Source organism: Pieris rapae, chromosome Z (genome assembly GCF_905147795.1).
Source record: "Pieris rapae chromosome Z, ilPieRapa1.1, whole genome shotgun sequence".
Lineage (NCBI taxonomy): Eukaryota > Metazoa > Arthropoda > Insecta > Lepidoptera > Pieridae > Pieris > Pieris rapae.
The window spans coordinates 6,363,536-6,377,327 of NC_059534.1; the positions used below are offsets into that span (position 1 = coordinate 6,363,536).

At 31.5% G+C, this 13,792-nt stretch overlaps 2 protein-coding genes and 1 long non-coding RNA gene across 8 annotated transcripts in view; 1 reads left to right on the top strand and 2 right to left on the bottom strand.

The window, feature by feature from the left end:
• Positions 1-5,819, bottom strand: part of LOC110999555 (kalirin) — a 77,561-nt gene extending 71,742 nt beyond the window's left edge. For 4 of the 6 annotated variants that reach the window (XM_022268685.2, XM_022268667.2, XM_022268675.2 and 1 more), the window contains exons 1-7: positions 5,440-5,810; positions 4,237-4,449; positions 3,895-4,087; positions 3,583-3,696; positions 3,157-3,337; positions 1,061-1,284; positions 659-762 (exon numbers count right to left, since the gene is read on the bottom strand). In XM_022268685.2, the coding sequence (XP_022124377.2) occupies positions 659-762; positions 1,061-1,284; positions 3,157-3,337; positions 3,583-3,696; positions 3,895-4,087; positions 4,237-4,418 (998 nt within the window). In that variant the 5' untranslated portion in view covers positions 4,419-4,449; positions 5,440-5,810. Of the gene's footprint in view, positions 1-658; positions 763-1,060; positions 1,285-3,156; positions 3,338-3,582; positions 3,697-3,894; positions 4,088-4,236; positions 4,450-5,439 lie in introns of all 6 variants that reach the window. The other 2 variants (XM_022268696.2, XM_022268705.2) reach the window with 2 other exon arrangements.
• Positions 5,820-6,023: 204 nt separating this feature from the next.
• Positions 6,024-10,615, bottom strand: LOC110999972 (glycine cleavage system H protein). Its single transcript, XM_022269281.2, has 5 exons — positions 10,503-10,615; positions 8,355-8,452; positions 7,681-7,760; positions 7,136-7,264; positions 6,024-6,746 (listed from the first exon to the last, which is right to left on the bottom strand). The coding sequence occupies exons 2-5, from the start codon at positions 8,440-8,442 to the stop codon at positions 6,585-6,587; spliced, it is 459 nt and encodes a 152-aa protein (XP_022124973.1). The 5' UTR covers positions 8,443-8,452; positions 10,503-10,615; the 3' UTR covers positions 6,024-6,584.
• Positions 10,616-12,308: 1,693 nt separating this feature from the next.
• LOC123690590 lies at positions 12,309-13,734 on the top strand. The gene is made up of 4 exons (XR_006751196.1): positions 12,309-12,405; positions 12,920-13,024; positions 13,096-13,345; positions 13,598-13,734. It is a non-coding gene; the product is annotated as an uncharacterized LOC123690590 (long non-coding RNA).
• The last annotated feature ends 58 nt before the right edge of the window (positions 13,735-13,792 follow it).

Consider the following 13,792-nt stretch of genomic DNA (forward strand, 5'->3'; position numbering starts at 1 on the left):
TCGATATTTTCTATAGTTATAACCAAATAACAACAAAAATATATCTGCACTTAAATGATTAGAATAACCGTGATTACATATTAATTATTTACATGTTCCTTTCTAGGTAGGAACTTGTAGTTTTCATTTATAAATAATTACAGGAAATATAGAATGAACACATGTACATGTTGGCTATTAATTGCAGACAAGTTAATGATTTCACAACAAAATATCAACTTCCAACATATGTGGTATCATAAAAACTTGCTATTGCTGCGAGCGAAAATTTAACATTTTCTATGTCTCTATCAATCTCTATCTCAAGTTAACCAATACAGCTTACGATTTAAAAAATATTGCATCGAAAAATACACACATAAAATGTGTCGTATTTTTAAATAAACAATACACAATAATATGAATGCTTTTCAATTATCCAATCTTCTGTGTAAATCAAGAACGATTTCGCTCCTTACTTAGATTGACTTTAACGTAAACATCCTTGATGTATACGTACATCTGTACTGTAATGACAGTTTAATCAATCATTCAATCAAGAATTCCACTCGTTCGTTATAAGTACTCCACGGGTTATGATTCGTCAGTAGTGCGACGTTACAGTCTTACAACATTATTCAACCAGACAAATAAACTTATAAAGATAAATAATATATACCTGGCATGCTCTTCTTGTAATCGCTTAGCTGCAGTACAAGAGCGTCCGATTTCGACGTATGTAGAGAGAAAGGCCGTACGGTGGTTAACAATCCATTCCAGCATCTAAATATAATATTACTATATTTGCAGAAACACATACGGTCTCGCGATTGGTTGAAGGTTACTTTCCCTTAAGCGCACAAGGTCGAGATATAAATATATTATTATGAAGTCTTCTTTGTTTACTAATTTTTAATTGTCTATATACGAATTTATCTTCAAGTTCATCAATAAAATTAACATAAATCTTTAAAATAATGTTAGATTGTCTATCGTTGGAGCTAAATTTAAAAGTAAATTTTACTTGAAACTGGCACTGTAATAACTTTTAATCACGATAGCAAGAGAAACATTACAATACCTTTTCACAGTCTTGTTCAAACAGTCTCAATTGAAAGCATTGGTCTAGTTGCATCTTCTTGTGTTGCCAGAGTTTATGAGCGTGCGCGTGAGCGGAGCGTACAGCGGATAGCTGGGACCGTACTGCACTCGGGGAACCACAGTGGAACGCCGATTCGCCTCCACTGCCGCTGGCTTCTGAGCATACTGCTTCAGCCGCTTCCAGGCGTTGAAGGACGCGTTCACCTAAATCGTAATATATTTTCAGCATGATTGAAATAATTAGGAAGCCTGTGTAAATTGAGCAAAATCACATAAATAGCTTTGATCAATTTCTTAAATTGAACCCGTCCCGACAATCGTGCGCCTAATTAAAAAAACGACATATTCCGAATCATTCCAGACTTTCATCGTGAGTGCATAAGGATAGTGAGTCATCATCTCTCAAAATTACAAATTCTAACGCGCCCTGACAGAACAATATTTTATCGTACTTTCAGTCATCGTCACGATAGCCAATTCAAGCGTCCTAGACGGTACAACAACAATTAAAATATTTTCTATTCAATATTTTCATTAAAAAAATCTCTTTATTATTATTCGATTTATTGTAGATATAAAATGTCTTCATTGCAAAAAACAATGAGTTATGATACCAGCTAACATCCTACCGTTTAATTCATTTTTCAGCCTCACTACGATTTCTTTCAAAATGAAATTTGCGTTTTACAAGCAACTACAATTATTATTATACCGATATACGATATCCTTTCAAACATATAAAATGTTCGCCCTATAATACTCTGCAGCAGACCCAGGCACTTTGGAAGCGGTACATCGGTTTAAAAAGTAAGTTATTTGTGCTAAACGTTGAAGCTACTTCAGGCCAGTTTGAGTCTTTGACTCGCCTCTAAGAACTCTTGCTTACAAAAGATTACAATTTGTAATAAGCATAATTGCTTTCAACTGTTTGGGTCAACATTCGGGAAAAACTTGGATGCGAAATTTAATTTGGTATTTATAATAGTATAAGATTTATTTTTTAAATTAAACACAATACCATTCCGCGCTATCTAAAATACAGCCAAGCTAAAAATATATGATAAACATCGAGAACTATATAAGGAGAAATCAATATATCGTGCATCCCGGTGAAACGAAACGAGAAGCCAAGTATAAATTTATTTTATCGACTTATATACGCGATTTAAAATGATTTATTTTCACTTCAATAAACTAATAAAAAACGTATTTAATGAATTCCACTGATTATAAAAACAAATTAATTAACCGTACCATGGTCGTCGTTGGATCGTAGGCAATCAAAGCACATGTTACACCGACATTGTTTAGCGTGTTATGAAACAATTGTGTGCAATAATCCACCGAAACTTGATAGGCAACAACTAGTGTGGCCACGCGGAAAAAATGTCTATGCTGCATACTTAAACTACTTTGAATACAAAATAATGGTAATTTTTGATTTACCATTTAAAATTACTAATTAACTATGGGTTCCAAATTCAATGCACCAGTCGTAATAAAACCAGATCGTAATTTTTTCAACCCAACTTTTGTGCAAACCTAAACGACTCGTACCTTAAACGACCGGTGTTAGCAATATAATTGATAAAATATATCTATTTATACTTTCCAAATCTCTATTACTTTATGTCATAAACTAAATTTTATTAAATGTATTGTCTATTTAACAAGTTTTTAAAAAGCACAGATTGCACTGTTTTAAAAACATTCATATCTTATTTACTAGTATAATTAATTTGTTTCATTAAAATTTATTTATGATTATAGTAGTCTTTGTTTACGGAATGTTTAAAGTATAAAGGTCAACGTAAAGAGATTATATACAAAGAACGCTGTTTAATAGTCTTCATAAAATCTAATTATTTTTATTAATAGTATGTTGTATGTTCAACTACTTTGAGCCTATTAAATCTTCGGAGAAGATCAATGTATATAATTTCCGCCTCCGTGGTTTGTGCTTAACGTATACGAAAAACCCTTATGGGACTCCTGGCAAATTATGCCTAATTTGTACCACTGTATAAATCCAAATGTAAATATTTTTGGGTACAACAGCAACTTTTATAAATGTACCTTGAGCCTCTAGTTCATCAACGGGTACTTTGGCGAGACGTTTACTAATATCAGCATGAGCATCGATAGCGCGCCGAGCACCAGTAACATCATCTGCAAAGTCAGCACGTGCCACATCCTCTTGTAAATCATCTAGCCGATCAAGCAATTCACCAGCTTGCCACATTAAATCTTCCAAAGCCTGTATTTAAACAAAATATATTTCAAAAAATATAAGATTTCAAAATTCAACGAAAGAAGCCTAACATTTCCTACAACTCTCCAACCCATTCAAAACATTTTTATTTGTCACTTGCTAACATTTATATAACAGAAGCTCTGCCAGCCGGAAATTAATATACAATAAGGCCTAAAATTATTTTATAACCGATCCACACACAAAATTCTTCTAATCTATAGCCAACATATAAATAAGATACTACTTACCAATCTAAGATCTATCCATTGTGCATGGTCATATTGTAATGTACCATCTAAATCTGGTGTCAATTGAGAACTATCTATCACTTTAGGCAGTGCTTCTAGGCTAATCATTGTTGTCTGGAAATAAGTTATAGAATATAATACACATATACATAATATAAAAGAATAATGATTATGTTTATCAACTAACAAAGTCCTATTTAGCAATGTACCACTAATGGTATTTTATTATTATTCCATGCAGAGCTGACCACACTACAAAAATCACACAATTACTTGAATTTTGAATTCAGGAATTCAAGTCTAAATAATTACCTCAAACTTGTACTTATGAGATCCAATTGTTGTGCGTTGTTTCTGCCAAAAATTGTCAGGTTTCACTACAAGTGCCTGATGGACGGATGAAGAAAAGTGTTCTTGTAAAACTTTTAATATTGGCTTTATTGCAGCCCATGCAGAACCTCTCATATCAATCAAAATAGTAAAGCCATGAGTTCTCACAGATCCACTGAAAAAACATCAAATATAGAGCTAAAATCATAATTAAATGAAAACAGTATATGGTGTACAATGTTCACAGTAGCTTATTTGTATTACAATTAAAAATAGCTAATGTTTCCCTAAGATAAATAAAATAGCTTGTTTTAGAATTCATACTTTGGAATGCTGATTAAATAATGCATAAGGCGCCTATAATCATCAGGAGCAACACGATCTCTTCTCGAGTTTGCAGGGAACCAAACAATGGGACCTCCACGGCGATCTCTTCCTCCTGTTAAAGCTGCCACCCTCTCCTGTAGAAGGGGCAGCACATCCAAGGCACGTGCCCCAACCTCCATGGCTGGGTGTATAGGCAACTAATGTAGAAGCCTGGTAAAAAATTTCTATATTATACTTTAAGCTATAAGATAAATCTGTTAAGATGTATTTATTACAGTTATATAATTTGTTAACTCAATAACTGTATGAGGCTTCATGGTGAGTTAATCACATTAAAGTCATCTTATATCTACTTTATTATTGATATGTATTTAAATAGTTTTTTATATAAAATTTCTGAATATATTTATTTCCAACAACTATATATTATTCTGCTGCATACTAATATATCTCAAAAAAGTAAGTTAATAGACAAGTACTACTACAAATAAATATCATAATTTTCATAATTCTGTTGTGTTTATGTAAGAATTACAAAGGAATTTTCAGGACTTTTATGCTGTCCTGTTAGTGCATATTTTTTAATTAGGTCATATTATTGGTTATAATATAAATAAGTTATATTAAATAAATAAATCATTTTATATTTTCAGATTCAAATTAAGTAAATTGAAAAAATTATTTGTGGTATTTACTTTAGCTATGTATTAAAATAATCTGTTTATTTACTTTGTGTACTTTGATGCGCGAAAAAAATTAAAACTTTGCGTTAATAATCTCGGAGTTATCCACTAAAAGAACATCGAATTGCAGTAACAAGAGTTGTAATGTCACTATTAATATTATATACCTTTATTTTAGGAAAAATAATATTTCTAATAGTAAAAACGCATTTGCATAAAATTTGGATCATAAGCTATATCCGCCAAATCAACAGTAATTATTATTACACTCCCTTACAAGCGTTAAGACCAACGCCAAGACCCTTGTTGGGGTGCCGTCAGTTAACGACCTTATTGTGTTGAATGAAATACATTTCGAATAAGATGAATACATGTATTTAGACCATCGGGCTTTGAATCATAAGCTCAAGTAACGGTTAAAATAACTTTTATTTATCGATGATGACGAATAATTTCATGAATATATAGCTAGTATGTCACAACAAATAACCTTTAGTGAAAATCAATTTAAACTAACCGTGATTCCAAGATGTTATGAAACTGGTATAAAAGGTTCGGCACACATTATTGTCACTGTTATTATTTTCACTAAAAAATTATATAAAATATATTCATTTGTGCCCTTTGAATCTCACTAAAAACACACAAGCCAAAGAGAATTTAATCACTGACACAAGCCTAGACATAATGACACACCGAAGGTACTGTGTTGCCAATAAGCTAACAAAAATTCCTTAGAATTTTACATTATTTAAGATTTCACTTAATAATGTTTTTATGATGACTAATTAATATAAAACTAAAGTATAGAACTTGTTATTTTCGTGAAAATGTACTATGTTAAATATATATTTTTTAACTTTCATTGGTTCACGTTTTCTTATTTTATTATGTTCTGTGGATAGGGATACCATAAAATAATTTTTTACCATCTTATAGTAATATTAGGATAATATTTATATATATATATAATTTAATATGACAATGGGTAACGTAATAATTAACAACAATATATTTTGTAAACAATAATACGAATTTAAAAATTGTTACTTGCAACAGGGTTATAATGTAACATTTAAAATGGGTAAGTTAAATAATATATATTAAAAAAATGTTTATTTTCACTCATAAAATTTACTGGGACCCAATATAATTATATTTAATTATACTTCCGTTAGCACTAGAAGTTTTTGTTTTTCCTTTTATATTTATTTTGGCTGAGATTTTGCGATCTGAAGTGATCACTTCAGACTGATCAGTCTATACCTGACAATCCGTCAATTTCAATTTCAATAACATTCAAATTCAATATTACAAATTACAATTGTTAATAACAATGGAAGAGAAATAAAATGACGATTTCTATTACTAGGGTTCGAATCAATCACTTCAAGGTTTAGAACTATTCACCATCTTAGGGCACACTTATTGCAATGTCTCGATACTTCCCATATCAATAAAAGTTGTCTTATACATGAGAAAATTTCGTAAGTAATTTATATGCCTTAATAAAGGTGTAGAAATCTTAAGGTATTTTGTAATCTACATAATATATAAATTTCGATATACCTAATGCTACGACAATATACTAACATTTGTATCGTGTTTACGATCTAGTGTACTTAAGTTTAAATATTATTTATAACATTGTGACATGTTTGTTTACTGAAGGTCTTCAAGGTACGTGTCGTAAGAGGTTTGGTCCATTAACTGTTCCACTTCTTCGGGTTTGCTTAGTTTCAGTTTGAATAGCCAACCTTCTTCATAGCAAGATTTGTTAATTAGAGCTGGACTTGATTCAACAGCACTATTCTTTTCAGTTACCTGTAAAAACATTACAGCTTAATTTTACGAAGATAAAGACACATAAGAACATACCTTAGCTTTTTTTTTTCATTTATTACAAACTAGACAATTCATTTAAATCTATTTAACATTGCCAAAATTGCCACGCAGTTTTTAATAGGCGTTGTTTTATTGATGTGGTAAATATTGTGGAGGAAGGATGGTGTACTGTTCCATAATAGGGAAGAATCCTCGAGCAGTCTGTCCTGAGTTGCCAACTCCAAACTTAAGTCAATAAGTTGTCTATATCCTTAGCGTTCGAAATATCTTTGTTATCACGTATCAGGCTATGATGTCATGGCAATAATTGTTAGTCGAAGATTATAGATGACGCTACAATATAATTAGCAATGAGAATGACTACTTACGATACCAGAAACAGGCGAGTACACCTCCCCAGCTGCTTTAACGCTTTCTAAGGCACCACACTCATCGCCACAAGTTATGTTGTTTCCTACATCTGGTAGTTGTGCAAATACCACTTCACCAAGTGATTCCTGTGAGTATCACTTGTATGTAAGCATAGATATAATAATACATAGATGGCGCTTATATACAGCTTCTGTATGTAAGCGCCAACTATATATTATTCCACAAAGCTGGTTTCTATATAATAATTATACAAATAAGGTTCTGAATATTAATTTTTACTGAGACAATACTGGAATTTAGATGGATGAGAGCAAACATATAAATACTTTTCTGTCAAATAATCACATGTGTATGTACTTGAGGCTTGTTTCAATTTTGTATTCGTAATATCAAATCTCAGATATATTGTTTAGTTTGGGTTTTTGGGTTAAATGTTATTAAGATTTCTATCACGAATTTCGTATGGCAAATAGTTGTACCCTTTTGTGTCCTTGCAATTTTAGGAGTAAATTAATTTTATTAAAAATATTGTGAGACTTGCCTGCGCAAATTTTGATATTCCAATAGTACCGATACCGTCATCGACCTTCACCCACTCATGCTTTTTAGTGTAAAACCGGCCTAAAACGTTTAAAAAATTTAGTAGACAGACAAAAAAATTATATAAACCGCAATTCGATTTTCGCCATGTTCGCTAAACACATCATTTAACATTCGCAGTAATATTATAATAATTAATTATTATTATATTTTTCACGTGTTCGAGATTGTTTTTAAACGGTATAAAACTGTATTTGATGAGCGTGATGTCATCATGAACTTAAAGATAAACAATCGTATCTGTCGCGGGGGGCATAAATAATAAATAGTTTAATGTAACACAATTATTAATTTGATCATTTAAGTGGAATAAGACATATAGATATGTATAAAAATACCCTATGTTGTAGTTCGTTTTTCGTCATTGCCATTTTGTACCTTCTAAGCCAAAACATATTTGCATCATGAAGAATCATACATTTGTGCATAATGTTCGTTGCATTTAGCTGCTGTGAAAGTAGACAATACTTAGCAGCTGTAAGGAGTGTTTTGTCAATAAATGCTTATTATGACGCCGAGTTAACAATGTACCAATATTATGGAATATCGCCTTTCATTAATAGGGGTAATTCAATATTACTGAAGAATAAAATTCTAAACAAAAGCTTAGCTTACCGTTTCCATTGTGTACACGTCTGCAAGTCAATACTATGCCTTGTTGTGAAACGCGACACAACGTTTTAATAACATTGTTAATTACCATCTTTCGGATCCTAAACAACAATAAAACAGAATTAGAAGACTTAATTTATTAATCAATAAGTACAATTTTGACTACCCTATTCTGACCGAATTATATAAAATATTCATGACCTTGAGCCCTTCTGTTTTATCACAAACTTATCGTTAAGAAACAATATTATAACACTAAAGATAGGAATGAAGGCTAGGATAATTGCGTCAAATATTATGATGTAATGAGCCTCTAATAACTGTTATTAGTTCATATTACTATTATTATATTATTATATCTTATTTGAGTCTTTATATGATATTTTCGAGCGTTCGAAATTCAATGGATCAACAAGTGTGCAATCCTGTTTGCACACTTTTACTTGTTCGTACGCTGAAGACATTTGAAATTTGAGGTGCGGACCCGGATGGAGTCCCATAGAAGGTTCTTAGGACCAATTGTCTATTATTATATTATGTAAAGTCATCATAGGACGTCGAGGCAGATCACGAAATTAAACCCTTATCACCTCGACGTCAGTCGTCCCACAAATAAGCGTTTTTCAAGGCAGTTTTTTTCGCGCCCTACTTCTAGGTGGATCCAGGTGCCCATTAAAATATTTCCAAACCAATTCGGCTCAGGTTTATTGAAACCTGGTTGATTGATAAGAATTGATATCGTCTTGTCAATAAAAAGGCCGGCAACGCACTCGCGAGTCCTCTGGCAGTTAGAGAGTCCATGGGCGGCGGGGCGGCACTTAATATCGGATGACCTAAAACTTATCTAAATAATGGATCATAGTTATGACATATAGTTAATTAAAAAAATAAACCAATTTGCTTAATTAAGTTTAAGTTTAATTTATGGTTTGACACAATAGCTCGTATCTTGAAGTTTGTAGGTACCACTACTTATGCACGTGTTTTTATCATTTCTCATGATAAATGGTAGGTTTAAAAATTCGTTTGAATGATTTAACATAAAAGTAAGTACTGTCAAAATATTGTGTTACGGTATTAATTGTTTATTTTATAGGTTATAAGTTATTATTTCAACTAAATGGCTCATTCTTCTTTTCTTCGTTCTATTCTCGATTGTGCTTATGTGTCTTATCCAGATTAATAACAACTATGAGACAGACAACGAAGAGAACTCAACTGGCCGCACAAGATACACATTATATAACTTCTCTATAATCTGTTCCTAGTTACTTAAAACAAAATTTTATGTTCCTTTCTATCTTTCTACGGTGGAGTTGATTTGCGTTTCCTAGACAATCTAATTCTGGAATTACCTAATCATAAAACTGAATTTTATCACTCCTTTATTGTGCAAAGTATCCGGTTTTGGAATTTCCAACCTCTTGATACCGGACGAGCAGAGTGGCAATGTATCTTAAAATTGATTTAAGAGTTTTTTTTGAGAAATTCCGTCTCGTCCGTCTCGTCACACACACATACCTATACATTTATTATAACTTCTTAAGCGTACAATTAGCTTTTAAACTTTTATTGCTCTATTTTATTGCTCTAGTTTTCATAAGTATATAGAAATAAAATTACATGTAACACTAGAAAGTGCATAAATTGTACTTTACCGTCACCACGTTTAGTTTTTTACTTTTCTATACTAGGGTTGCCTGGAAGGAATCGCTTGTTATCAATAAGGCGGCCCTTTGTCTAATAACTTATGTAACCGGTTTTTATATGTATTTTAAGGTAACAAAGTGTAAATAAACGAAATGATCAATATGGCATGCAAAGCGCTTTTACATCAAAGTCAAATAATTTATTCTAATTAGACCACATATTTCAACGTTAATTAAAATATAAAATTCTAGTTGCCCCTTCCAAAAGATAGTTTCGTATGGAGAGGGATGGGCAAGAAACACCACACTTACTCTATTAAAATAGGCTTTACAATATTACTTCTTTAATTAATTAAAATCCATATAAATTTACTGTTTATGTTAATTATAAAAATGGTTAAGTTAAAACTTCTTAATATCAAACGATGGTTAAACATAGTAGGTAATTAAAAATACAATTTTAATATTAACAGTGAATTATTACGTAATTTATTTAACTTACGTCTTAGTAGATGGATTTTAAATACGTGTAGTCCGTAAGATTTACGCGCACAATGTGCTTCCACTGACCCTGGCCAGATATGATCCTAAAAGATCAACTATTACATTAACTTTATCTTATTTTAGTAAGAATAATAAGTATAATTACAATAAGATATTCAAACAAGAATTTGAAGCCGATAACGAGATGTCGATGCTAAATATCCAACAAGCGTGAGGCAATTGTATGGATATCTCTACAATAGGATCTGAAGTTGGAAAAAACCTAAAAGTCATCTTCATCAAGGCGTCATTTAACGTCTTTCTTTAAGTTAAGAAATGTGTGAGCAGTAGGAAGAAGCAAAGACTGCCAAGTACTCGTTGTGAGTAGGTACTTGCCGGTCCCGGCGATTCTTCCCACGTTAGTTTCAATTCCACCATATAAACGCGCGCATGGTATTGATCATTATTTTGTTGCTGGGCAAATTTATTATAACTTGATATTCCTAGAAATAATATATGTTGTCATTGGTGACTTTGTACAAAAATATATATTATTGATTAATAAACGCAATAATGTTTACTTTACTTTAGCTCACAAAATTCTTCAATTGGTATAATATATTCTACAAAATCAATTACAATAAAAAGTTAAAATAGGATCCATAAACGATAGACATATGGGATAGTACAATTTAGAGATTTTAAAATATATATATTTCTGTAACATATAAATTTTACATAACTTTACCGAATTTTAAGGTAAACAAAAATCGTTTTTATTAGAAAAATTATTTAAATTCACATTTTACAGTGACGTAGGAAATTACATTATTGCGACATAATCTCTATATTATATATAAAATTCTCGTGTAACAATGTTGCCATACTCCTCCAAAACGGCTCTTCCGATTCTTATGAAATTTATTATGCATATTCAGTGTCCACCCAGTGACAAAATTGTTTGATTTTATGATACAGCATAAAACATCCATACGACCCTTAATTTTTTATCTACCCTGTACGATAGTTCAGGACTCCGAGGTTTGTCACTAGGGTAGCTCAGTAACATGTTGCATGTTGGTGTGTACTAAAAAGGCAGACTATGCATTAAGGAGAAACGAAGTTCGCGGGAAACGCAGCTGCAGTTTTAGTTTAAATTTGTGTCAGCAGCATGATGAATAAATCTCGATTTTTTTCTCAGCAATTGCACCCTTTTCGCACGCAAGTAATTAATTCATTTATAGGAATGAGAAAAACGATTAGAGTAGAGCTTTATATAGAGTAATAATGAATACTGACTATTTTTCAATGAAGTAAGGTAAGGAGGATAATATTAATTAAATGAAACCTATTTTAGGATTTCTATATTTAGAAATTCTATACTGATTACTGAATTCATAAAAATATTGCCCAATATCAAACAGTGTGACCAATGCATCTATTAAATTCTGCTGCTCTTATTATAAGCGTTGATTATGGGAAACATCAATTTGTAGATTGAGGCGTATTAACTGAGATAAGTAAATTCAGTGAATAGTTTTGTATTGTAAATTTAAAAAAAATAGTCAACAATACAAAGCTCACCTTCTCCTTTTTGTTTAACATGCACGGAGAGTATTGAGTTGTACAAGTTATTATCATTAAATTATTTACATTTACAATTATATTGTTGTTTCTTGACAGTAGTATTTGTTTTTTAATCGGACACGATAAGTCAAAATTTACATTAATATTTAGGAGGTTTTCATGTTGGTCACCCTGTTCGCTATTGTGTCAATTTAGTATTGATTTTCGAAAGCTGTTCCCTCACGGCCCGCCGCTGCTGAGTGGGGTGAGAATCGCCGACTCAATAATTATTCGTAGTTTATGTGGTACGTTCATGGAATAAAGATGAATTTAACTGGATTTACTTAGCAATTCAGGTAATTTATTATAAGTATATATTGTAATAACACGTTACATAATATATATTGCCGCTCCTGAATTTTATACTCATACATATGTGGCTGATAATTTATTTAAATATAAAGTCTGACTTGAACTTGTGCAGACATTTATTTATTTAATTCAAAATGGTCAAATGCATGCGCGATTTTTTTTTGTATATTAGAGATGCTATATATTTACTCTATAACCATTTGCGATATTATAATGAATCTAGTATGACATCTTTGCGTTTAAGTAATTTGCGAATGCTGTGCTGTTATATTTATAACATAAAAGTATTGTCCTTTATTGGTTTATTTATTAAAATAAAATGTTTCATCGTTATTTTAATACAAAATTAAAAAGTATTTAAGACATTTTTGTATAATTTATTATATTATTTGTAGTCACCAAAAATATATTAAAAATCTGCTTACACGCTAATTGGCCTAGAATTCTAAATTAAAAATTCTTTTTCTCCACAAGACTTAAAAGAGATATTGCTTTCAGATCTTCGTCCATCATGGCTCAGAAGAATCAAATGGCAGAGATAAGATGCATGGAGCCAGAAAATTATCGGAAATACTTTCGATCCCTATGTTGGAGTGGAAATAGGTACCATAAAAACTAAAGTCAAATATAATTGATCTGTTTCATGTACTTAATGTTCCATATTTAATTTTCAGAAAATTGGACAGACGAACTGGTAGGAGGGGTATAAGAAAAGATAGGTCACGGAGATCTAAAGGACCAAATGCATTTGCCATATGTTTTGCTCCAGCTTTACTTGGCAATCCATCGCAATTTGCAGTTTATGCTACCGTCCGAAAGTCTATTCTGTCCCGTTGGAGACATCTACAAGGATCAGTAGCTGATTTATCTGATGAAAGTGATAATGATGATCAAAATCAAGTTGCAAACATTAAATTACCAAAAGTATGTTTAGTTAATTGTCATCATTGTTACATATTTAATATAATAGCCTTTTATCGGACATGACAGCGTATTCTTTATTTTTTTTCGTAAAGTGTTCCTTTTTTCCATATTTTCCTGTCCATTTACCAGGTGGCAAAGACCTCCTCCAATCTTTTAGGGTTTCGGTCTAATTCCCCACGGGAACCAGCCAGGTTCGGGAATGATATTAACTTGTGCTATTATCCATAATTATAAATTTGTGCTTTGTTTTAGATTACAGGAATTGGTCTTCGTACTGTTTTTAGTCTAATTGATCAAGCAAGGTTTAAAGATACCAGTTTGTGTGAATCTGCACTTCGGGCTTTGCTTGACGTACTGCAATCACATGCCCCTGAAGATTTATCCCATGAAAATTCTGAGGTAATTCAATTTTATTTATTTTGAGGTAAAGGATTTTTTATATGTAAG

Excerpts from the sequence above, each read along its gene's own strand:
- LOC110999972 (XM_022269281.2), bottom strand. The coding sequence starts at position 8,442 with ATGGTAATTAACAATGTTATTAAAACGTTGTGTCGCGTTTCACAACAA. Across the intron at positions 7,265-7,680 it reads GAATATCAAAATTTGCGCAG|GAATCACTTGGTGAAGTGGT; the intron begins GCAAGTCTCACA and ends TGATACTCACAG. Across the intron at positions 6,747-7,135 it reads ACTCGCCTGTTTCTGGTATC|GTAACTGAAAAGAATAGTGC; the intron begins GTAAGTAGTCAT and ends ATGTTTTTACAG.